The sequence below is a fragment of the Carassius gibelio genome, chromosome B16, assembly GCF_023724105.1.
Source record: "Carassius gibelio isolate Cgi1373 ecotype wild population from Czech Republic chromosome B16, carGib1.2-hapl.c, whole genome shotgun sequence".
In the NCBI taxonomy this organism is placed as follows: Eukaryota; Metazoa; Chordata; class Actinopteri; order Cypriniformes; family Cyprinidae; genus Carassius; species Carassius gibelio.
Window position 1 is genome coordinate 332,162 of NC_068411.1, and position 27,057 is coordinate 359,218.

General features: G+C 36.3%; 1 protein-coding gene across 1 annotated transcript; it reads left to right on the forward strand.

Annotated features, from left to right (window-relative positions):
- Positions 1–83: 83 nt before the first annotated feature.
- Positions 84–26,654, forward strand: LOC127974416 (hepatocyte growth factor). Its single transcript, XM_052577649.1, has 18 exons — positions 84–296; positions 2,782–2,938; positions 3,495–3,607; positions 5,105–5,219; positions 7,491–7,633; positions 8,893–9,013; positions 10,713–10,831; positions 12,789–12,954; positions 13,643–13,776; positions 15,983–16,076; positions 17,661–17,797; positions 19,538–19,570; positions 19,736–19,841; positions 20,997–21,071; positions 21,696–21,845; positions 21,951–22,057; positions 22,565–22,707; positions 23,023–26,654. The coding sequence occupies exons 1-18, from the start codon at positions 248–250 to the stop codon at positions 23,203–23,205; spliced, it is 2,145 nt and encodes a 714-aa protein (XP_052433609.1). The 5' UTR covers positions 84–247; the 3' UTR covers positions 23,206–26,654.
- The last annotated feature ends 403 nt before the right edge of the window (positions 26,655–27,057 follow it).

Below are 27,057 nucleotides of genomic sequence, written 5' to 3' on the forward strand. Positions count from 1 at the left end.
ATGGACAGTGGCGAGGCGACTTTAAATGGGGCTGGGGAAAGGGGAGGGAGCGCGTGAGGTAGAGTCTCTCAGCTCGCGCTCATCTTCAGTCAGTTCACTACGCGCTCGCTCACTGTCCGCGAGAGTCAGCAGCAACCACTTAGAGACTTTCTCTAAAAAATTGCCTTATTCAGAGAAGGAAAACGACAAGACTTCTGACATCTCTTGTGTCTTTTGAAGGGGGTCACATACAACTATCCAAAGCGACATGTGGATTTACAAAATTTTGCTCTGTGTGGCCGTGTTGGTTTACTCAGGTAAGTTTTCCTTCAGTCAGAGAAAGCGTCTTACAGGGTCTCGTGCATTATATTTTAAGGTAATAACTGTATTATGTTTTACAGCAATATACATACGTGTAATACATGGTTTTAGGACGAAAACTGAGGTTACCATGGTTATTTTTTGTAGCATCTTTTTTCATGAAAGTAACACATTCAGGTTTTTTAAAGTCATACAGATTATGCTTACTGACTTATATCTACTCATATAATTTTTTTTTTATAATTTTTTTTTTTTTTTTAACAAATCAGTGCTGAGTCTGCTGACACAAATGTCCACACTGCTATGGACAAATAAACAACAGCATAATAGACTTTTGATGTAAACTTTGTTTTACTATCTATTGCTTGATAAAACATTTATAACACATATCATTAAAATGTGTTATTTTATGTGTTTATTTCCTCAAAAACACTGTTTACTTATAAAGATGATTTACAATATGCATATATCTAATAACTGTGAATAACATTATGTAAATATGTAAATTTGTACTGCATTATAGTTGAGCATATGTATAGGATATTTAAAGTCTGCATGAAATCAAAATGAACTCTTTTTACATTGTTAGCACACATGTGCAGCTAAATCTACAAAAATAAAAATTATTTGTAATCTTTTAATCTGAAATTGGCTTGAAATGGGATTCCTTCTCCGATGATGTCAGTTTGACGACTTGGACTGAACATCCTAAACAACTTCCCTCCTCCAATCTTTAGTCTCTTGCAAGCTACAGATAGTGAGTAGGTTTGCTAAAATCAGGTCTCGCCTTATTTTTTATTATTCAGTATTTTTTTTTTTTTTTTTTACTGTGAAGTTCATCTCAAGATTAAATAAATAAATAAATAAATAAATAAATAAATAAATAAATAAAAATCAGTTACAACATCCAGTTAACACAGACTTTAAAGTTCCTTAATGTTACTTATTTTGTATAGCCCCCCCCCCAATAAAAGTACAGTAGTCCCAAAAGAAGCCAAATCACATACTCTGACCTGGAACTCTGCAGAACTTCTTTATTATTCACTTAAATTTCAGTTGTTTAATTTTTCAGCTATTGAAATACATTGGGCATGCAACAAATTTCAGTTCATGACTCAAATTACATGTGTATCAAAAGCGTCACAGTTCCCAAACATCGTATGAAGTTTCACTACGGAAAACTTCACAGATGTTGACATTCATGGTGAGTGGGCTGTTTCTTCGCAAAACATCTGGATAAATGAGTCACCGACAGGGTGCATGGAGCCGAAGGGAGAGATATATTGTTGGAGTGTGGCACTGTGAAACCCTTCTTTTGAAATCAAAACCGCTTTATTGCACAGAGCCTATTTATTATTCTGTGTTTTTAATCTTCTGTACTTCTGTGACATTGAAGGGTCGGTGTAAGTTGCCCAGAGTTTAGAACAGCTTCGTTTTTATTGATTTAATAATAATAAATTCTGTGTAATATTGTGCAAAAACCTTTGTTCAGACATATTGAACCCAAGGAGATGTTTAGAAAACCTTTCCAACTTATCTAACCATGGTGCTTGTTGTTCTGTTCAGACTTACATTCTAATAATATCCAGAGTTAGTCAAGAGTTGGAGTCTCTTCAGAGAGCATGATTGTTGGCTTTGGGTCAGTTTTAGAGCTTAGACTGGGTGTAATGTTCCTTGGTTGGTCTACTATCAAAATGTAGGGCTTGTTCCACACACACATAACAAGCCTGATGTCACAATGTGGTTTGTGGCTGTGAAATTGGTGCTTTCTAACCATGTGCTTGGCAGATAACTCAATTCTTTTGACTGCAGCTGGCATGGATGGGCTCTGGTGGTGATTTGAGATGGTTTGGTGATTAACGCGTATACGCATTATGAAAGGTTTGGTGCTGATCCTTGTGTGCAGCACCAAACCTTTTTCTTTGGCCTTCAGAATCCTCTCCACCACCTCACCAAAGCAGACAGTGATTGATGCCTTTGCATCCTGCTGTACACATAAAGCTAATTTATTGCTTCACTGACTTTAATAGCAAATTATTTTTTCCCTTACTGTTACGACTCAATAAGGATATAACCCAGTAAATATTCTACCCACCGCATAACTGAGTAGTCGATTCATGACCTTAGTATTAGTAAGTTCTTGCACAACTATGATCTTTGTGAGAGTAATACTTCTAGCTGTGTTTCATTTAAAGGGATACTTTTGGCATGTTAACAGTCAGCCTGGCAAAACTGACAAACAATTAAATCTGACCAGGACAGAGGGATTCCATAAAGGGATAGTTCACCCAAAAAATGAAGACTGCATCATCATTTACTCACCCTCATGTCTTTCCAAATATCTATGACGTTCTTTCTTCTATTGAACTCAAAAGAGGATATTTGGGGAAAAAAATAGTATAAAATATGCGTATAATAATAATATAATGATTGTTTATAGCCTCTCCCATCACGTTCTAACACGTGTAATCTGTGTGGCAGAAACGAAGAGGCATGCCCTACAAGATTATCAGAAGACTGATGCTGTGCGCCTGGTCACGTCACCTGATGTGTCCTACATGTCCAAGGGCCGCAAGATGAGTTTGGTAAAGTGTGCACGTCGCTGTAGCCGCAACAGGAAGCTTCAGTTCATCTGCAGGTACAGATGTCTACAAAGATTAAATCACAAAGACACTAAACTTCATATGTAATCATAAACAGCTGAAGTGTGTCTAGAAAAGGAGCACACTACCAGTTTGCTCTTGGAAACCTGCTGATTTGAAATATAATTGGGTTAGCTAATTGTTTACAACACAGTGTGAGAGGAAGCAGCTGGAATCTGTTTAACCAGTGGAAATCAAACATCAGCAGTCCAAGTATTTCCTATTTCGATGTGTCAGGTCGATGACCTCTGGGTACTTCTGCATAAAAAAGAAAATGCAGCTCTTAGTAGATAAAAATGCCATGAGGTTGCATGACATTTGACCTTTAGCTCTTGCACTGCTTTTCTTTTTTTGAGGCATCATCTGACTTCAAAATTTAAAAATGTGACTACAATAGCTATTTTATGCTTTGCTTTAAATGATAAGAGTATCTACTAAATACATTAATTGATGACATTAAATCTTGTCACCATCCTCGTTGTTTTTTTTTTTTTTTTTTTTGTATGCTTAACGTTATTTAATATGATTAACATGTGCTATATATCTTTGCAGAGCATTCAACTTTGATCAGAAAAATGCAAAGTGCCATTTACTCTCCTATGACAGCCTCACTGTCAGTGTCCGTATGGAGAATGACTTCAACTTTGATCTATATGAGAAGAAAGGTAAAAAACCTGCTTTATTTCCACAGACTTTTTTTTTTATTTAGGCCAGAGAGCATGCATAATTGGGATTCATGAGATATCATTGATCAAATCAACATCTACCAATATCAGTGTTTACAATTATCTAATTAATCCCATATTACGAGTATATATATATTATTTTCAATTCAAACAGTACTATTTTTTACACCGGGTTTAAAAAATATGAAACCATTAGCAATCTTATTACTGTGTAATACCTTAATCCTGTGTGTACTTTTTTTGTTGTTGTAGAACGTAAAATTATAGATTTGGCTTTGAAATTCCGAAACAGTATAGATTTCAGATATAATCCATCATATCAGGATATTTTTTTATGCTTATTACTGTTATTGCACCTAAATGTCTATACTGGGGCATAGTTTGTTTTTAAACTCTTTTAAATCTCAAAGACATCTAGAATTAAGACTATGCTGACATAATCTGCCACTGTTTCAGTGTGAATAATTGTGAGATCAGTGTCCATGTGATGATGACACACTTATACAAACACACACACACACACACACACGTTATATCTATCCACCACCAGGATAAGGATGATACAGCAAAATGACTTTCACGTAAAGTAAATATCCCACTGTTTGCCCCCTACTATTTCTAAAAGTACTGCAGATTTTCTGAAGTGTAAAACTATTGAAGTTCTTAAGACTTGGCATTTATCAAATGTTTATGCAGACCCAGAAACACAAAGATCAGGCAGGAATTTCTGTTGACTTTGCTTGTCTGTATGTATTACTGCTGACAGCAAAGTGCAACAGTGACATTTAGAGACTTTAAGCAACCTTGGTTGAAAACTTTGTGTTCAGTAAATTATATTATTTTGCTTTTATTCAGTCAGTGCACATCAAGTTGATCAAAAGTGACAGTAAAGGCATTTTAAACATTACAAAAACACAAATTCAGCATACATCATTAGAAAGGTTTTTGAATGATTGTTTAACACTGAATACTAGAGTAAAATAAAAAAAAATAAAAATAAAAAAGCTTTATCATCACAGATGTATAAATAAATAAAATAAAATATGTTAAAACAGAAAACAGTTATTTTTAAATGCAATAATATTTCACAATATTATTTCTAATTTTTATGTATTTTCAACCTTGGTGAACATTAGTGACTTCTTTGAACAACATTAAATAATCTTCCCAGCAGACACCTGGATTTCAATTTGATGCCAAATATTAGCCAAGGCTTGAACAAAATGATGTAGCATCTTTTTAAATTCAGTTTGGATGGCAGTGGTAATTGGGTGAAAATAGGTAATTAATTTCACATAGTGAAGTCAAGTCTTTGATGTCAGTTTGATTGGCAATCAATTTGTGATGTCAGTCTGATTTGTGATCTATTTTATCACAAAAATATATAGATATATAATATAAATATATTTTTAGTTAGACTTTTGCACATAAATATTATGTAACCCAAGGTTTGTCTGAATGTTTGTTGTGCTTTAGACTTCATGAGAGAATGCATCATTGGTAATGGATTCAACTACAAAGGAAAGAGATCGGTGACCAAGAGTGGAGTCCAGTGCCAACTCTGGAATACCCAAAAGCCGCATGAACACAAGTAAGTGCTTACTCATCCTCTTTACCTCCCATGCGTGATTTGGTCTGTCTCTCTCTCTCTGTGGGCAATTAAACCCAATTATCCACCATGTGCATTTTTTTTTGGCTTCAAAATCAAAAGTCTTGTGGAGTGTAGATAGTTGTTAACATCTCCTTGGTAAGTTTCAGTTTATTTATTTATGCACATATTACCCTATTAGAAAGCTAATGGCAAAACAGACTTTGTGAGTCGTAAAAAATCCCCATTAGTCTCTAATGATGATGAATGTGCAGTTTTATGCATGTTGTCTTACTGGCTTTGGTTGGTTAGAGGGTTCTCACTGAGTCTAAGTGTGACAGTCGATGCTTCTCAGAAGTGGAGGGCCAACAGAGACAATTAGGTCAATGACAGGAACGCCAATGAGCGGCCAGCACATTTTCAAACAATTGCTTCCATTCTTTCATGACCAAAAATAGATGTTTGTTTACAATTATGCCTATATGCATAAACACTTCAGGACAAGTTTACCCCCAAATATACATTTTTGTATACACTTACATCTAAAAATAAACAACAAGAAGCCATATGCAGCCTGGAACAGATGTCATGTTTAGAGGATTTGTGCATAAGTGGGAGTTTGACAGAAAGCAGCACAAAGCTAAGATAAGATACCTAATGCAGAACACGTCTTTGAGTTCATTACGGCTACAGGAATTCATTAGGGACACCACATGGTGCTTCGATTTACTTCCTGTACTGAAAGTCGATACGATAGATCTGCCCTATTTTTTTGGCCTTTACAGCACTTTTCTTAAAACCTGAAAATGTAATTACCTTTTTAGAGACCTTGAACCCTTACCACCAACTTTCCCGCTCTAGATATTTCCTTCTCTCGTTCTCCTCTTTTTTCTTCAACTCTTTTTATCTCTCTAATAGACATCAGTACAGTTTTAAAGCCAGCTTTTGATATGCTTGCCTCTGAAACATCACAGGCATGCTTTATCGGCTCAAAAAACCAATGGACCTGAACGTTCTGAAATACCACACAGGCCTGTAGGTCAGCTAATTTGTCACAGATTGCATTTTTATCTGTATTCATCAATCATCATGAACTTGATGGTTGATTTGTGTTGTGCATGCCAAAGGCAATTACACAAAAGATAATTACCATTTGGCTTTAGGGAATGATTTATTAATGGTTTACAAATATTTGCATGGCAAGGGTAAAATACTTTTTGAAACTCTATGCATTATCTGTATCTCAGAATTTTACCATAAAGTGGTACCCATAAAGAAATGGTAACTTTAGAAAAATAAGTCTTAAATTATGTACAGTTGATAAATATTCCAGTCATAATTGTGGCCTGTATTGGTCTATATAGGATGGGTCATCCCATCATGGTGGTCACCAATGTCACATATACCAACTCCTAACGTTATTGCCATAACCCATTTATTTTAAAATATTTTGGTTTCAGAATAAATGGATTATTAGATGAAAGATAAATGTGTAATTCTATAATGGCATTGGTAGCCAAAAACATTTGTTTTTGTGTAATGCTACTTTCATAACTTTCAAATAATAATAATAATAATAATAATACTTAATTCCTTACATTTATAATGTATGGCGCTTTTCTAGGCACTCAAAGCGCTTTACAGCATCCAAATAGCCAAAGTAAAATGCTATTAAAACAACAATGCTCATAATGAGCGTTCTCTCACTCAAGCACTGTTCAGTTTTTGACCTTGTCTGACCAAAGACTTTACACTACACCATTCGCTTGCCAAAATCATTATTTAACTACATGCATTTGTTGTTTTAAGATTCCACCTTTGCGCTTTTTCCATAAGTAATAAGAAAAAAATTAAGATGCAACAATTCCCCCGGAGCCACGTGCATGTTAAGATCTTGCATCACAATGAAATGTAGAGTAGCAGATGTGTTCTGATGTAAAAGATATTGTTAGTCATGCCATTCTTATTAATATAGATATAAGTTATTGAGATCTCCTGTTGTACTTGGCTGGAAGTCACAACTGTGTCATGTGACATCCAAGTTAAATTTGTGATTCTTAGTTCAGTTGTAGTATCAGATGTTATTGTAATAAAAATACAAAAAACCGAATAAGTGTAAAGGATTGCTTACATCAATAAAAGAGTATTAAACCTCGCTCTGCAGCTAAAAATGTCAAGTAATGTGTAAAAGAGTGACAGCATGAAATTTGGAGCAATTCAGCTTAAGATTCACAAACTTCATTTCAGTTTAATGTTTTCTTCTCACTCTGTTAGTTTCTTACCCCTGAGGCACAAGCACAGAGATCTACAGGAGAATTTATGTCGTAATCCAGACAACACCACAACAGGTCCTTGGTGCTATACCACAGACCCCAAAATACGGGACCAGGACTGCAGCATCCCACAATGCTCGGAAGGTGAGTCCAAGACCATCAACCTTTTATATTTGATAGATCACAGTATGCTCTTTTATAGCTTTTATTTTTTTTAGATATTTGATAAAGCTATGAAATGAATGTCAGTATTATTAAGATAATTTGGCCTTTAAGAGAAGAATTACAGAAAATCATTGTACATTTCTAATTTAAATCTCTGACATTTAATTGTAAACAGTTTCTTGGCAAAACTGAGCTTTTTTTTTCATCTGGAGATTTCAAAAGCCTCATTTGTTCTCATTTGTTCTCAGTTGACCGTTTTGGAGAAACAGTTTTGATGTTGAAAGGATCTCACTTATGATATCTCTTTTTAAAAGCTGTTTAATATGAGCACTTGGTTTGCATTGATTTTCAGCCCTTTAAAAACACATTTTTTATGTGAATTGTTCATTTATTAGATTCAAGACTTTATCTATTGAAGAAGAATGAAAGCGCTTGATTGTTGGGGTGACTGGAGGTTTCCGTTAATAGGAGCACACATTGAGTAGCATATGCAGAAAAAGGGGTTTTCTGCAGAAAAAGCCAACAAATCAGGCCAACAAAGAGAGCCTCTTTTCTATTTGAAGGGTTTCATAGTGTGGCTGGGAGGGTTTGTGAATAAATTAGTTTCCCATAATCAAATACCCGCACAAACACAAGGAAAATTATGCTTTCATGAGAGTGGCTGACATGTTTCTGCTACAGCGATCTGCTCCTTATACCGTGTGTACTGTACAACTAATAGCAGGATTTAGAGAGATGACTCTAGCTGAGGTGACCCCCATCTGCTGTGATATTTGGCTTAGTCTTACAGTTACTAAACTCTTTACTAAGTACTGTAATAATTACATGTTGCTTTAACCTTTTATCAAACAAAATATTTTAGAAGCTGCAACATACATTAGGGGTTAAAAGCAAGGCCTCATGATTGGTACATCTGCCTAGTAAATTGAAACGTCAGATGATTTATTTTTAGACAATCTGAGGGGTCACATGTGGCTGCGTAATTGCTTGTCTTCTTGATAAATGCGATTACAATCCCTGTGATCATTAATCATTACTGATTAGTCTATGCGTAACAAACATGTGCACTAATTTACTAACAGCATTCAGCCACAGATGCAGTCTTCTAACTGTTTAACATGACAAACAAGGTTGAACTCTGTTGAGTCATCCTCACAAGCATGCTAATATCGCTCAGCTGGACTCTTTTGGGCCTTGTCCTGGTTAAAATTCTTACCAGCCATGTTCCATGTTCATAGTGGAATGTATGACGTGTAATGGAGAAAGTTACCGTGGACCATTGGACCACACAGAGAGCGGCCGGGAATGCCAGCGCTGGGACCTTGATGAACCACATAAACACCTTTTCCACCCTAAAAGGTATGAGACCTACCAGAAAACGCATACAGTAAGGGACAACTTCTGTTAGACTGATTTTCATAAAACTTATTATTTTGCACATGGAAGACACAAAATCCATAGACTTGCATTAAATGAAAATGAAAATTATGTCATCATTTACTCACCAAGTTGTTCCAAACATGTACACGTTTCTATATTCTGCTGAACACAACAGAAGATTTTGAAGAATGTTTGTCACCAAACACTTTCTGGTGTCCATTAACTTTCATAGCATTTTTCATTGTACTTTGCATGTCAATGGAGACTGAAAACTTTGTTTGTCCACATTCTTCAAAATATAATAAAATTTTGAGTAATTTTTGATGAACCATTCCTTTAAAGAGGAACCTGAGACTAATCTAAAATATTATAGGGAGGTGGCCTGATTTGCGACAAACTAACAACCAATCAGAAAATGTTAGCAACCCCATAGCAATGCTGGAAACCATAAAATCCACTCAAAACACTTGCGTGAGTTTTGCATGGCAAACAACAATCACACGTCTTCAGATGATTAAGCTTCAAAGAGAGTTTCAGATATCATTTGAAAAAACTAGTCAGTGACTTATCAGTGATAATGTTTTGCTGAAGAAAGCTAGGGTCATGAGTGGATCATTGGGCTCATGTCATTTAACATTAATTGTGGAAAATTATTCAGATATGTTTTAATCTGTCTGAAATCACGATGTGTGCAAGCATCTTACAGTGATGGCCAAAAGCAGTCATGAACAATTACATTTTGTTTTTTGGAAAACATCATCTGTTTTGTTCATAATGGACAGAAATAAGTTTCTTGGACATCTTTACTCAATTACATACCTACTCTGTGGAGAATAACAACTGAAAGAGTTGACCATATTGCTACCTGATGTACATGCACTTTCCATTCAATGGCATTTTCATTTTGCATAACCATTCCAGTGGCCCAGTTACATATTTAGTTCTGGGAAACAACAATATTGTTAATCTTGAAATAAATGTCAGTTTGTTTTGAATACCTCCCTTAAGGGTTTCTAAACACACAAAGTCTATTTTCTTAATATGTCAGATTGCATACATGGTAAATGATTTTGAATTTAGCCTAATCCGGAATGGCATTTGTGAGCAACTTTGAAAAATATTTGAAAAATCAATAAAGTTTTTGTCCCACTTGACCTCATGGGAACTGTGTCATGCCCCCATTTGATATAAATCACTAAATTAAATGACTGCTTTGTGTGAACCTACCAAAGAGGCAAAGTGTCTATGATGTCTTCAATCAACCATAAAAACCCATTTAATATTACAAGACAGAAGCTCTTCGACCTTTACACGACAAATCTGCCACAAAATTATAGACAATGTTAGTGTAAATTGAAAATTAAAATCAATTCAATCAATCAAATAGTTAAGATTGAATTTAAATTATCTAAAAATGTATTTAATAGGAACAAATATAGGGTATGAGCATGCAAAACTAAAAATTGTGCAGTATGAGTCTTTACTTGTATGCAGAGTGATGAGCTTCTTTCTTGTGTGCTTTACCTAAGAGGTCCTGTTGTACCAGTGGCAGAGAGCATGTTGTGTATTTTCTGGAGGTTATTCAAATTTTATTCTGCCTATAAGTCAAAGATTTGTAGAACCAGGATAGTTGATATTTGGCATGTTAAGTGTATTCGTTTCGCCCTTCCTATGACAGATACCCCGATAAAGGTCTAAAGGACAACTACTGCAGGAACCCAGACGGGCGCCAGAGACCCTGGTGTTTCACCACTGATCCGAGCACTCCATGGGAGTACTGTAACATCAAACAGTGTGGTGAGTGTGCGCGTCCGCATCTTATGTGTAAGATGAAGAGACAGAGAGAAGAACAAAAAGAAGCCAGAGAGAAGGAGAATAAAAAGAGGCAGAGTTTGCCAAATTTACAACTTCCTCTTCCTGTAGCGCTGGCTCCCCTCTCGTTTGGGACCCTCACAGGAATGTTGTTTGTAAATGAGAGAGAGGAGGGTCCACCTATAAAACGCTCTCTTCTCTCTTTCTCTTTCCTCAGCTCTTGCCCCGTCTTTTCAGTACTGTGCCTCTGTGTTTATTTTCCCTCATCAGTGCAATAGAGCGTTGCCTTATCTGCATGAGAGAAATGTGCTTGAGTTTCAAGTGCTATGTAAACCTTCCACGCTAAAGACAAAACACGCGTGTGGGTTTCAAACCCCCAGTTCGTGCCCAAAAACCTATTATTATAATGACACCCTCACCCCTACCTCCTCCTCGCACTGCCTCTGTTTATTTTCATTAGCGAGGCGACGGCATGTTGGTTCAAGTGGGAAGCGAAACATAAACTCAGGCGTCCGACTCTCGTGCTCTTCACCATTCTAGACCGAGGCACGGGAGTTTCATTTGGATTTCAGAGCTATTTGGCTAATCCATGTCCATGTAACCTTGAGCAAAATCCAGTGATGGATTCTCAAAGATCACCGTCTTGGGAGGAACTTTTCACCACACTCTTTCCTGTTTGGCAGAGCGCAGCTTCTTTTCATACACCTCAGCATCTCAATAAGTAGCTAAACAGAGTTTAGCTATGTATGTCACTCATTTTTCACCTGTGGAAACCATCATGTGCATCTCCTTTACAAGATATGGCTATCGTCTAATTGCAGAAGGAACATTATATTAAACAAGACTATCTGATACTCTATAAAGCTAAACATGCTCTTAAAAGATACAATACTGCTCTGCAGTAAACATAGTAAGAAAAAGTGCCTCATTGTTTCCATTTGCTTAACTGCAAATATTGCTAACCTAACATTGTACAAAAATGATCCCAGCTGACAGAGAATGTTCTCAGAACATTCTGGCAAGGTTCTCTCAAAGGTCTGAATAGACATTGTCCCACTAGTGTTAATAGAATGTTTGTTCAAATCCTATCTGTTCTTTAATAATGTTAAAACGTTAGCTCAAATTATTATACATTCACAAAAAATTTTTTTTTTTTCCTGAAATGTTTAGTTGGATGTTCGTCTAACATTTTTTAAATGTTACTTTTTCGTTACTACTTTACTAGTTTCAAAATATTTTCAAAATGTTCCCAAATGTTCAACATTAAAAAATCACGTTACCATAATGTTTGTAAAATCATAAAATGGAATGCTTCCTTCTTGTTTTTGCAGACCTTCATATAAACCTAAAAAAACATATATAAAACATTCTGAGAACATTCAAAAACAACGTTAATTTAACTTTAACATTTTTGTTAGCTGGGATAACACTGCATACACTGGGATCCACTGTAGATCTCTTCAATTTCTCAGTGTACTGGATGCATTTAAGAGTTTGATTTTGGGTTTTAATAGTATGACTAGGACTATATTCCTATGCTGCTAGCCTCATTAGCAGACTGAAAAACTTTCAGTTTATTGGAGGTAAACATAATAACTGTTTCCAATGAGCGTAATTTATTGCAATGAGATTCATAGGCAAAAAGAATATATATACTATATCTGTTGTGGACTCATAAAACACTTACGTTTTGTCCTAAAAAAAGCTCTGTAGGCTACTGTTTCAGCATTTGTCACAGACTGAGTGACTGCTTTGACTCATTCAGGAAGCATCTCTCTCTGTTATGAAGGATAAAGCTGTTGTTATTCCTCCCTCAGACAGCACAGTCTTACAGTTAATAGTGAATCTATGATTCAGCGCTCATCATGCCTAAGGAGTGATATTATGCTTCATTCTCTCAATCTCCTTGTCTTTCTGTTAATGTTTTACATTGTTTACTCAGATTCAGACAACGGCGGTCACATTGAAAACACAACAACTTGTTTCCATGGGCGTGGAGAGGGTTATCGTGGAACGGTTGGCATTACCCACGAGGGAGTGACCTGTCAGAGATGGGATGCCCAGTTTCCCCATCGACACTTTTATACACCACAGAATTACCGTTGCAAGTAAGAAAATGCTCCTAAAACATATGCATTAAGTATCGATGTAGTTCAAATATTGACCTGCCTTTTATTGAAAGACTAAAACATTTAGTACATTTAGACATCACAACAGATGAGAAATTATAAAAATGGGTGAAAAAAATGTCATGAAGATACCTTTAAATGAGGAACCCATCAAATCTAAGGAACAAAATAAAACGTTTTACTTGGACAAACACAGCCAACAAATGAAAGAAAATAAAATTTTTATATTTTTAAAAAAATACTTTTTTAAGATCAGTCTCAGTCAGTTCAGAATATGCTCTTGTAACTCTATATGTGTGATGTGTTTAACTGTAAGATTGGGCAGCTATGGCCTAATGGTTAGAGACTTGGACTAGTTACCAGAAGGTTGCTGGTTCGAGTCTCGGTGCTGGCAGGAGTTGTAGGTGGGAGGGAGTGAATGAACAACGCTCACTTCCACCCTCAATATCCATGGCTAAAGTGCCCAAGACACTGAACCCCCGGTTGCTCCCTGGGTGCTGGATATATTGCTGCCCACTGCTCCGGGTGTGTGTTCACTTCTCACTGCTGTGTCTGATGGGTTAAATGCAGAGCACCAATTCTGAGTATGGGTTACCATACTTGGCAAATGTCACGACTTTCACTTTCACTTTGTTTATATGATTAAATGTACGCATCTGCACTGCAGGGATCTCCGGGAGAACTACTGTAGGAATCCTGATGGTCGTCATCTCCCATGGTGCTTCACGACTGACCCCAATGTACCTATGGCATTCTGCACCAACATCCCTCGCTGTGGCGTACAACTATCTGAACCTGAAGGTAAGAGTCATTCACATTATTTTTTTTTTCTGGTATCCATTCGAAATTTTGGCATTTCTGTTGCATGTTACCAGCATTACATTTTCCATTCTCATTCAAACAGATGTGCATGAACACAGACATTCAAAAATGTTTTAACCATTTAGACCTCATTGCTCTTCATAACAACTCAAATTTATTACAGCATATGTTTTTAAATAACAGTAAAAAAATATATACAAACCACTTTATGAAATCAGTGTCTGACAGGCATTGGGAAATACACTATCTTACACAAGGCTACTGGGTTTTGAATTCAGTGACGCTACCATGGAAAGGCATCGCCTTATTGGCTAGCTAATGTTCAAGAGTGTCATGTGTTCTCAACAAATAATTATCTGTCCAAAGATCACAGTGTTGTACTTTTATTCAGGCCATGAACTCTTACAGCCTAATCAGAGCTCAGGGATATTACTACAGTATAGAGATAATTTTATGTAAAATATCAGCATCCTTGATTTTGAGAAAATCCAGGGAGAAATGTACTGTTTTATTGAAATCCAAGGCATATTGATACTTTTGTTTGCGTTTGAACATTTCAGTGGAAACTGAAACTAATTGTTTCAAATATAATTTATTTGGTAAAAGCACTGTGGCAGCTGTAGCTTATTGATAGAGTATTTTAAGCCATGCCCTTGTCCAGAGATATTTAACTCTTGTGAAGTTTTGTGACATGTCTGACCCTGGCGTTGCCTCCTCTCTGTCTAGATGTGTATTTCTGTACTGCGGACAAAAATTCCAGTACACTAGGCCAGTTTACAGACAGCGACCATAAAACCTATTACACTTATTTGCTTTTCAGAAACATGTTTATAATCTAATGGTTTGATCTTGTTTTCCATGATGTTATGGCTGGCGTTCTTCCAACTTTGTTTCTCTGGCTGACTAAAACTTCTGAAGTAGTTCCTCCTTTGCATATCAAAACGACCCTCAAAAAACTTCCTTGACTTTGTTCTTATTAATCCTCCCCAGCAAGACATAATATCTAAATAACTGCTTTTCATGATGCTCAAGAATGTTGTAGCTCTTTACCCCTTCTTTTTACTCTCTTTCATTTGCTCTTTCTTGGCTGTCTTGGCATCGGTATACTGTGGTCCCTGTAGTCCGATCTGCAAGGCCACTAATGGGGGCTGTTTGAAACATGTGCAGGGAGCAGGAGCCACAGTGTGGGAATGAGACAGCATGAGTCAAGCATTAATCACTGCTGACAGCTTCGTGTGACTGGCAGGGCCCAGAAGACGCTTCATAGAAGGACTCGCACAAGCGCTGATGTTAAGATCGATTTAGCCTGTGTTCCAATTGAGGCCGTTGGGATGATCGTTCGACAGTTGTGTTGCACTGGGAGCCCTGCTGTGTTTCCATAAGCAGTGTTTCCACAAACCTGCTGTGTTTCTTTAAGCACTTTGACTTGCAGAGTTTGATAATAATTTTGGGGCATTTAGGTTAACAGCATTGATTAAAAGCAAAGTTCTCACTGGGATCAATAAAATATCTCTATTTAATCATGCTGTATATGAAATATATCACTTTATGCATAAATTAATTTGTATTTATGTTATTGCTTAGTGAGTTCAGAGAACTTGAATTTAAACTTTGGCAAAATCATATTTTGTGTATTTACCTTTTTTTTTCAACAACTGATTGAATATACTTTGATGTAAAAATAAAATAAAATAATTAAATAATGTATTAAATTAAATTAAAATTAGACACGATGCCTTTGCAGTACTAAAGTACTAAAATTACAAAAACTGAAATGTAAATTCGTCAAACAGTAATTTAAATCTAGATGACATAATATAATAAAAAAATACTAGAACTTAAATTCAAAAGGAAACTGAAGATTTAAAAAAGCTAATTCAAAATATTAATAAATACCATAATTGTATATAAAAAATACCCAACACAGGCAACTGGTTGAGAAAAGTGTGATATTACTTTTTAAGCAATTTTATGTATAGTGTTTGCCTGAAAATTTGTAAAAGTTTATTTTAATGAGGGACCAGATCCATATCTACATAAGTAAGTTAAAAAGTAACTAAATATCATAGTGAGTTTTGCACTGGCAAGCACACACACAGAAAATGTTATTGTTTACTATTATTGCACAGCATCTTTATAATATCTGCTTTAGTTTGAAAATATAATGTTTTTTTGTCTGTCTCAGAGTGTTATATGGGCATTGGTGACACATACAATGGAAAACGGGCAAAAACACGCTCTGGCCTCCCTTGTGCTCCATGGAAAGACCACAGTAAAAGGTAAGATCTGTCCATACACTGCAAAATAAATGTCTGTGTATCTTAATTTCAGAGTAATAATTATATCTTTTTTTCATTGATTGAGCTTTAAATGGAATAAAATAAAGAAACAGATTTTTTACAGTCCTTCAGTATGGACAAACATTTTGTTTTCTATATGAATTTTCCATATTAAGCAGAACCACAATTTATATCAGTGCAGCACATAGATTCAGTCATGGACATTCACTCAGTTTCCATGGAAACCAAACTAGGTCCACCTCTTGCTATGCAGGATCTCAAGGACAATCCCATGATGCCTTTGTGCCACTTTGTAAGGGGAACAAACTCCATTTAATCATCAGGTTCAAGGGTAAATCACAGCAAGTTGTCGTTAAACTGGTGAGAGTGAATAAATGGGACAGATGCTTTGTGAAATATCTCATGTTTGTAAAATATATGTAAGCATATGGAGCTATCAAATATGCATTGACAGTTACGTACAGCCATACGTGAGTGTTAAATAGCAAGGGTTTAAATTTGTTGCTGCCAGGTGTGGTCTGTTTCCTCTAATGCAGTTATGGTTTTGCCTGTGTTTAATGTGCACTGGCACATTATCAGTGAGCGTGCATGTGTAAGTCTCAGAGGAGTCGAGCAATCATTTCCGCAAAAGGCCTGTGTTGTTTCTGCCATCCACACTCACCCTGAGATGTGTGGCGTTAAATAACTTCCTGATTTATGAACAAGTTCCAGGTCAAAGGTCGACCTTTCCAGAACCCTGCCAGCTCATTGATGCAAAGCTCAGGGATTGTCAGGTTGCGTTTGTCTTCGTTGAGAAAATAAGACCCTCACGGTTTTCTGAGGAAGAAAAACACGTTTTAGTGCAGGACCCCCATTCTGAAGAGCTCTAATTGATGGTAAATGTATAACAGTTGGAGTGACTCAATTCCTTAAAAATTGTAGGCAGGCCAACCCAGATGGAACTGGATTCTTTAGAGCCACACTCTGACCCCTTTCCTCACCCTAACCCTTCTCAATGAACACATCAAAGTCAATCAGCTCCTTTATTTGGCCCGCAGCCTGTGAGCCGCCATGGCCGGGTTGCAAAGGTCACTGTTGGACGCACATTAGGCGTAGATTGTTTACATTGTATGAACCCTAGAGTAGCACGGCAAGAAAACCACCGGTGTCATGCATGTGCTCTTCATTGTAGCAATTTTGGTCTCTGGTGAACATTTGGAGAATTGTAGCATCTGTGGATCTTCCTGAATCTGAGTGATAATGTGGAAAAGCTTGGGGAAGCATGTCATGAGTAATGCACAGGCTAAATACTTCACCTTGCCTCCTGGGAGGAGCTCCACACAGCTGGGGCTTAAGATGAACTTATGAGAAGAAGATGTTTCTTTGGACTCTTCTTCTAAATGGATTTAGATGTATTGTTTTGTTACAAACACTGGATAGACTGTTTGATTCGTGTTAAATAACCCTGGATTTGCCTGAATGATGCACCTGATTTGTATGTTTATATTAACGTGATTTTTTTTTACTATGTTTTTAAAGCTGCACATCTTCTGTTGTAATGATGAAATTTGTTTTCGTTCTCAGTAGTGAAAGAGATGCAGACTTGCTGATGGCTGAACAGGGGGGGAACTTCTGCAGAAACCCGGACAAGGACAAACATGGCCCGTGGTGTTATACCAACAGCTCATCCATCCCCTGGGATTACTGCTCTCTCAAACCCTGTGAGTGAGCTGCATGTAGTCTGTGCTAACATTACAACCTGATTTTAGACCTTTGGGTTCACTAAAGATGCTGCTTGAAACATGAAGAGTCTAACAGAAGCTGAGGAATATGGGGCTAATTTAAACCACTGAACCCCCAAAAGCAAAATGCTAAAAAGATATTTCCTAAAGTAGACTAAAATTATGTATTCTATTCATTTAGAATGAGCTATGTCAGAGGTGTATAGTTAGAGCAGAACATAAAGTATGAAAAAGAAACACTTTTCCTAGACCATTTCATTTGAGACTACAAACCATTGCAAAGCTGCAAATTATTGTAATGGAGGTTCTTAAAAATGTATCTAATATGTTGATTTGATGCTCAAGAAACATTGCTAATCATTATTAATGTTGAAAACTGTGAAAGCCTGTTTCCGCCACTAAATAAAAATAAAAAAAGGTAATTGTCACTTTTTATCTCACAATTGCGACTTTTTATCTTCACAATTTTGTTCTTGCAATTGCGAGTTTATATCTTGCAATTCTCACAATTCTCACAATTGTGTTATGAAGTCAGAATAGCTAGATGTAAAGTCAGAATTGCGGGACATAAACTCACAATTTTCGAGAAATTAAGATATAAAAATATTTTTAACATTATAAAGTGAAGTGACATTCAGCCAAGTATGGTGAGCCATACTCAGAATTTGTGCTCTGCATTTAACCCATCCGAAATGCACACACACAGAGCAGTGAACACACACACACACACACAGTGAGCACACACCCAGAGCAGTGGGCAGCCATTTATGCTGCAGCGCCCAGGGAGCAGTTGGGGGTTCGATGCCTTGCTCAAGGGCACCTTAGTCGTGGTATTGAAGGTGGAGAGAGAACTGTACACGCACTCCCCCCACCCACAATTCCGTCCGGCCCGAGACTAGAACCCACAACCCTTCGATTGGGAGTCCAACCCTCTAACCATTAGGCCACGATTTCCCCCGATTAGATGTCTATTAGATAAATGTTCATTTGTTCTTGCTGATAAATGTATTCGTTCCTTTAAAAAACACACACACACACACACACACAACCTTTTTAACAGTATTGTAATAGTTCACTCATTCACTGAATCATTTGAAGTGCTTCTGGAGTTAAGAATTTGCCCACTCAATTGTTTGTAGCATTTAACAGCTCTCACACACTTGTGTTGGAAGTTTTTACTTAAGTACAAGTAATGTCACTAACTTTAATTTGAGTCTATCTATCTTTATTTATATTAATGTATGGCAGTCGATTTCTGTATACATTACAGACAATAACCATATTTTGGACCATTATGTACCCACATATGCTTTTTTTGACTCTCATCACTGACACCGCAGACTTGTGTTGAGCATGTAGGCCATGTGTTACGAATCTACATACGGCACATCAATCACTCACACACACACACATGCGCACACTTTCCACAGAGGTTTCAGTTTAATTAAAGAGTGTAAAGTCCAGGTGGCTCGAACTGTCAGCACTCCCTCTGTCTCTGTCACACACACATACTCACATGTATAAGTTAAGCTTCAGTGCTGCGCAGGTCTAACTGGTCCCACATGCTAGACCAGACTTGTCCAATGCTAAAGACCTCACACACTTTCACTCAAATTATACTCTAAACAGCCATCACTGGTGACCACATCTTTTTTTTTCTCATGCCTATTCATTGCTTAGAACAAAAATAAGCTTTATTTCCTTTTCCTTCCTTTTTAGGTGAGCCCTCACATAACAATCTACCACAAAAAGGTAATCATGTCTTTCAAGTGTTGTTAAGCTGTGCAGATTTCCATCTGATAATCGTTTGCATTAGAAAGATTATTTCAAAAGCACTTTTGAGAATTTGTGTGTTTTTCTGTATTCTGATAAACTTCTATGTCAGCCCTCATTTTGTCTTTTCACTTCTCTTTACAGATGAGGGTACAAAGACCTCATGTTTTGTTCACAAGCAGGTGAGAATCGTCGGTGGTGGGCCTGTCCGGATTAAAGAAGGCAGCTGGATAGTCAGCATACAGAGAGGGTAAGTCATTTGCAAAATATGTAGATAACATATTTAACATAAGTTAAATAATATCATTAACAAAAATTATTTGTGGTTCACTAAGAATTGGTAACTCAAGAATTACTCATGTGTATTTATTGAAAGGTGAAGAATTACCAGTTTGACATTATAGTAAGACTTAATTGACTATAAAGCAGTTATTTGGAATTTCCTGCTTTAAATTGTTTTATTCCACAGTTTTCTTTTGTCATAAATGTCAGTTTTTAAAATTACTTTTCATTATTATTTTATTACATTTATTAGTTATTATTTATTTATTAACATTCATTATTTTATTCATTAACATTTTCTATTTTTAAGTAAACATATCAAGCATAAGGTGCTTATATAATTGTATATAATTATTTAATATAATACATTATATGATATTTATATTTTTTAAATATTATTTTTTTAATATGTTTAATTGTTTAAAGAAAAATGATTTATATAATGTAAAAATTATAATTTAATACTTATTATAATTATAATTATATATATATATATATATATATATATATATATATATATATATATATATATATATATATATATATATATATATATATATATTTATATTTCAATTATACTGTAATGTTGAATGGCTATAATTAATAGTGGAAATTAAGGGAAAAGGCAGCAGCATGACCAATAAAAAACATTGTAGATATGTTTAGTCACTTTAGTGATAACTGGCTGTTTAATGGCCAAAAAAAAAAAAAAAGGCCCTTAAATTTCATCATATCACCTGTATATATATAGCGCATTAATAAGCATCAATATTACTGTTACTTTTGTTACGAATTCATAACCTTAACTAACAAGTTAGCATGCAGCTCATCCTCCACCAAAATACTTACTTGTTAGCATTATACTGTTAGGTAAAGTTAGAGTAATTTTACAGGATATTTGCGTTTCCCAAATCTTTGTATCCACTTTCTTTATATCAGCAGGTCCTAAAAAGCAAATCACAGGGAGATTGAATGTAAAATTCCCTCCAAATAAAGTGCAGTTGTCCATGAAGTCAGTGTACAGACAGCTTCTCCAAAGTAAAGCCCTGCGCTGTCATGTTTTATAATGTGAGAGAGTCATGTTGGAGATGCGTCAGTGTCTGATGTCTCTCGGTCTCTTCAGGAGCACTCACTGGTGCGGAGGTTCTCTGGTCAGGGAGGAGTGGGTGCTGACAGACAGACAGTGCTTCTCGTCATGGTAATTATCTCCAGCCTTGCTGCACAGTCACCGTCGTGCCCTGCCCGTGACCTCTGGATTCTCAGGGTCATAGGGTCAATGATCAGTGGGCTTCCTTGAACATGTAACCCAACAAATCAAAGCTGCGGATCTTATAGAACATGCATCTTATAGCATGAAACATCCATATATCTACTTATCCACAAAAAGAATACAGAGATCATATCACAGGGAATCAAATTTACCTTGAACTTTTGAGATTAAAATATTCCTTTTACTACAAAAACATACTGTAACATCATTCCTGGTCTAAAAAAATACAATTTTCAGATCATTTGCAAAATCAAAGCTGCAAAAATAATCTATTCTGAACTTTTTAATTGCAAAAAGACTAAAAAACATTTTTTGGACTTGTCACATGCAGTTTTCTAATATATCTGATGCATCTTGTTATAAAAAGCTGTTGGCATAAAAGACATTAAAAAATGTCCCATTTAATGTTGGAAAATATCAGAAAAATTGGTCATACCAAACTAAATTACTGAATTAATAAATTACTAAATTGCACGCACACAAATAAATAATTCTGAATTATTTATGCCCAAAACTTGAAATCATTCTTTTATGATATGCTTTCCCCCCCAGTGTGCCTGACCTATCAGAGTACAGAGTTTGGCTTGGTATATCCCATTTGAACGAGTCGGGTGAGAATGACTTCCACAGACAGGAGAGGAGAATCTCGCACGTCATCTGTGGTCCGGAAGGCTCTAGTCTCGCCCTGCTCCGACTGGCTCAGTAAGGACTGCTGATTAATCAATATGTATATTATTAATATATTCCATCTCTGATCTTATTCCTTTGTTGTTGATGGAATGACCTCTCTGTTCCTCTTTCACACAGACCTGCACTCCCAAGAGAGCATGTCAGAGTTATTCAGCTGCCTGTGGCAGACTGCAGAATTCAGGAGGACACCATATGCTCTGTGTACGGCTGGGGTGAGACCAAAGGTGGGTTCAATTTAAGAGCCAGTCATCAGAGACTCCCCACCACCTGACAGCTTTACAGGCACACAACATTGCTGTCTTGCTTCCAGCCTAACACAACAACCACCCAGTGTCTTCAACTGACCATAACCTTTGGTTCTTATGATAGCATGAATCCATTACCCAAACTTGTGTGCACACCATGGAACAGCATTTGAATACATTGTAAAAATGGGAGCAGAGTAGGAAATTAACCAGGGCTTGGGAGGGGAAAAAAAGTCACAAAAATGCTGCAAATATTTAGAATGTGAAAGTAAAAAAAAAAGTTCTAGTTTTGTTGTGAGGCAACATTAACAAACAGCTTCCAAAATAATTCATGTTTATGATGACAGCATTTTGGAAGGTTTTTGTGCTTCGGAACTACATAGCGTAACAGTGTGAAAGCAGGAGGGAAAGCACACAAATCTGAGTTCATATTCAAGTAAATGTGCCAAATATAGTCTCTAATAGAGTGTTTTCTGGCTTTCTCAGGCACTGGACATGAGGGAACGTTGAAAAGAGTTCATCTGCCCATAGTGAGCAATGGACGATGCCATCAGCTTCACAAAGGGAAAATCCCAATCAACAGTTCAAAACTGTGTGCTGGTGGCAGGATGGATGAAGGAGTGTGCGAGGTGAGTTTATTCACTATATTTACTCTCTGCAGGACGAGCTACCATTCAAAAGTTTGGGTCAGTAAGAGATTTCTTCTATTACTTTTTTAAATATATTAAAATAGAAAATTGCAGCTTTGGTGAGACTTCTTACTTTTAAAAATATTCCGTCCTCAAACTTTTGAATGATTGAACGACTGCTTATTTTAATCACTGACTTATTGAGACAAATGCAATCTTATTTTCAAACTGAAACACATTATAAGGGTTTTGGTTGCACTTTAACATTTATTCATACCTTTTACCTTTTGTTTTTTGTATTTTTCATGCTCACAGAAAGACTATGGCGGCCCTCTAGTATGCCAAGAGAGTAACAGTAAAGTCATTGTCGGCGTGAGCATAAATGGCAGAGGATGTGCCCTAAACAACCGGCCGGCCGTTTTCGTGAACGTGGCCTTCTATGCTGGATGGATTCATAAAGTGTTCAGAAATTATCCAAACTCAGAAGTAAACAACTGATGGAGAATAAGCAGGACTGAGCATACAATTTAAGAATAAAATTTTAGACTCTCCATAAATCCCACAGGTTATTTCTTGATTTAAGGGTCACCTGAACAGCTCTTTTTGAAAAAGCTTGGCCGAGAAACATACATTCAGAAACTACTCAAAGAGCTAGAACTGCGGCTGGAACTGTTGCTATGAATTTAAGCAATTTGTTCACCTAATAATGCCAGAACCGCAGAGAAAGGCGTTAGGAGACAGAGTCTCAAAGGCTAAATTCGCAACTAGCCATATGGAAATATAAAGACTACTGGACCGAAGTGCGGACGAGCAGCCAGAATCTGTTTCAAGAATCAATAGCAATTCCTGGCCACCAACCAAAAACCTCAAGTCCTCGAAGAGAAATCTTGCTGCAGTGCGCTACAAAGCTTTCATACGTACATTCAACCCACACATTACCCATCAAACTAACAATCTGGACTTCAGTTGGGATATTGGATTCAGAGACCTAACCCAAGTTTGAGTCTGGATTCAGACCAGGACTTGATATATGGATACAAATTCTCAGATCCCAACAGGAATCTGCCGTTCCCTCCTTTAGAAGTGTTCAAAGCTGACCGACGTACACATTTCGGCCACTCCTCATCGAGAAAGAGGGCTGTTATGATTACAAGTGCTTGTTGATATAAAACGATCATTAACAGTGTCATTCAAAAAGCCCCTCGATAAAGTATTAGCTGTTAGCTGTTAGCTAAATGTAGAACATCTTATGGGTAAAAGTATACATGGAAGGTTTTTTGCGTTTGTGCTCCTGATTATACTTGAAAACACACATGAGAGAGGTCACTGTGTCCCTCAATAACACCTACTCGTGTCGCCATTACAGATTGCTGTTTGGTCAGTGTAGGTGTTTATGTAGTCAGAGGTGTTCCATCCATTTCCAGTGTTGATATTTTGTCCGCAAGCCTGAACGGAGATGACATGACCTGCTTGTAGTGACATGCAGCAAAAAAATCGTAGTTGTCATAACATATCAGCATCTGAGGTTCCCATACACTCTGTTTGGTTTAGAGCGGAATTCAGAGGAGGATTTGGAAATGTGTGTTGTAAATACTGTGGTCATGGGAGTGGGGTAATCACTCCCAGTTCTTTCGTAGGTCTCATAGACCTTTATAAGAGGTTGGCCTCCTCCATTCCAGTGTCCTCATTGGGTGGTTTTATATATTTGTAAATACATCTGTATTAATTTCAAATGCACATTTTGTCTGTTGTGAAACTCAAGAACGAGTGTGATATTTTATGTTCATGCACATGTGTATGCGAGTGTGTGTAATGCTGCAAAGATGCATTGAGGCCGAAAAGTGCATCTCTGCAGGACAGAGAGCAAAACGAGCACACATCTTCTGTTCTTGTAGACATCAGAATAAAGAAATTTAGCGATTAATTTAGCTGTTTTTCAGATCAGAGCCGGTGTAAGATAAATCTGAGTGATTTTCTTTCTTGTGTGGTCTTGGATTGCTCATTCCGCGAGCATCTCGTTCCCTCACGCTGGCCTGCCTCCAAAAACAATCAACTTGGGAAATTACCTCCAAAAATCATGTCGGCTTAAACAAATAGCTCTCTGAGTGATGGCTCATAAGTGTTTGTATTCCAACCACTCCCGATGCTAATTATGTTGGTTAAAATGAAGGATGAGTTTAATTTGTAAGAGTCCTAAGGCACAAGTCCTATGTAAGGACGTTGTTGAACACATTGAGATTAGTGTTACTAAAGCACAAGACAAGGCAAAAGATCCCTTCAGTCTTACCTCATTTGGCTTTAACATTTATCAAAACAAATGTTTTCGTGTAGTAGAGGTTTTTTTGTTTTGTCTTTGTTTTTTACTTTAGAACAATACGAAACCTGTGTTTTAGGAAACCTAGAAGCTGCTGGATGATGAAGCGGCTTCTTCTGAACTTTTTGAGGAAGACTCGTTGAGGAACAAATTCACTCGCAGTATTTGGTGCGAAAACCTGCATCGCATTCCATAACCATAATCCAATTTAACCAGCTGATAAAGTCATTGTCAATATTTTCAGTGCAAACATACCTCCTTTACGGATATGCATATTAGGCTAATTATGGAGTGTGTATTATTCACAAAACCCACTGATATTTGCCTGCTGCAATTAATGTCCCGGTACTGCAGTTAAATGACATTTCATTTTCAAGAGCTGTACATTATCTATTGAACATGACAGTACATGGTTTGCACTGTTTCTTCATTTACATAATGTCTTTTTGAATCATGAGCTAAAACTTGTAAAAAAAAAAAAATGCTTTGTTAAATCATAATTATGAAATAAAATGTTATTTATGAGATTAAAAAAATATGGCAAAAAACAACAACATCATGATTGTGAGAGCAAAGCCATAATTGTAATTCAAATAATACAATTGTAATTCAAATGACATAATGTGTAATAATGAGGTCAAATAAGTGAATAACAAGTCATTCATGAAATAAAATCATAATTGTGAGTCATTATTTTGAGATTAAATTAATTGACATAAAAAGTCAAAATTATGTCAAAAGTCATAACTGAAATAACTAACAAGAAAAATATGTAATTGTAACACAGAGGTCATAATTATAAGATCATATTTGAGTCATATTTGAGATACTGTAAATTATGACAGGAAATGTCAATTGTGAAAAAAGATTAATTTTATGACAGTTAGTTATGACAGTCAAAATGATGACAGGCATAATTATGACATAATAGAAAGTCAGAGTTCTGAGATAGGTGTAATCTTGACGGAAAAATATATCTGAGATAAATTATGCCCAAAAGTTGAAACTGACACGCATATTTCAGATCAAGTTGAAATGGACATAAAAAACAAATGTATTATGATGGTCACAATTATGACATAAAAAAGTCGGAATTATGATATAGAGTCAAAAGAATGATCTTTGTGTCAATTTTAGTTCTTGACAACTTTTATTTCGTATTAACTTTTTGTTATAATGTTGAGTTTTATCTCATAACTTTGACTTTTCATCTCATAAATATTTGTTTTTTATTTTTATATTATAAGTCGTATGTATGTACTGTATCATAAGTATGATTCACCAAAGCATGTTATACTTTATGTGACAGAAACGGGCTTTACATTAGGCAGCACATGCGAAAAAAAGAAAAAAGAAAAAAAAAGGCATGCGCACTTCAACTCTGAATTCTACTCTTAATGTCTGAAAAGGCCTGTGGTCTGCCAGTTCATATGTGTTTGATAGATTGCTCCTCTCTCTGATTTTTATATGTGAGAAAGACGGCAGGTGAATGTATAGTGAGCTGCTACGGACAATGTAAAGTTGTAAAATGTTGTCTTTGTACAGTGTGTTTAATGTCACCTATTCATGTACAGTAATATTCATACTCAATGTATTATTCACCTCTCATACCGACTACAGTATTTATCAACTTTGCCTGTGTTTGTGTTTATTAATATATGTGTGTGTGTGTGTGTGTGTGTGTGTGAGAGAGAGAGAGAGTGTGTGTGTGTGTGCTCCTTCAGCATATCTGACAAGAATCTTTTGAATAGCAATAAAAACATGAAGAACGCAAGAAAAGAATAATAATAATAAAGTTTGCTCACACATCACCAAAAGTAGAAGGATCTTGCTGACTTGATAGACAGAAATGTTTGTGTATGTCTCCCAAGTGCTTTAGATATGAGATTTTGTTCATCATTTAGCAGATCACCCGTCATCAAAACCATTTTATAGTATACTGAATCCACAGATGGTCCAGAGCAGCCTGGGGTAAAGCACACCGAATTGAGATTTGTTTTACCCTTGAGTTTTTTGGATCCCCCTTTACATTACAC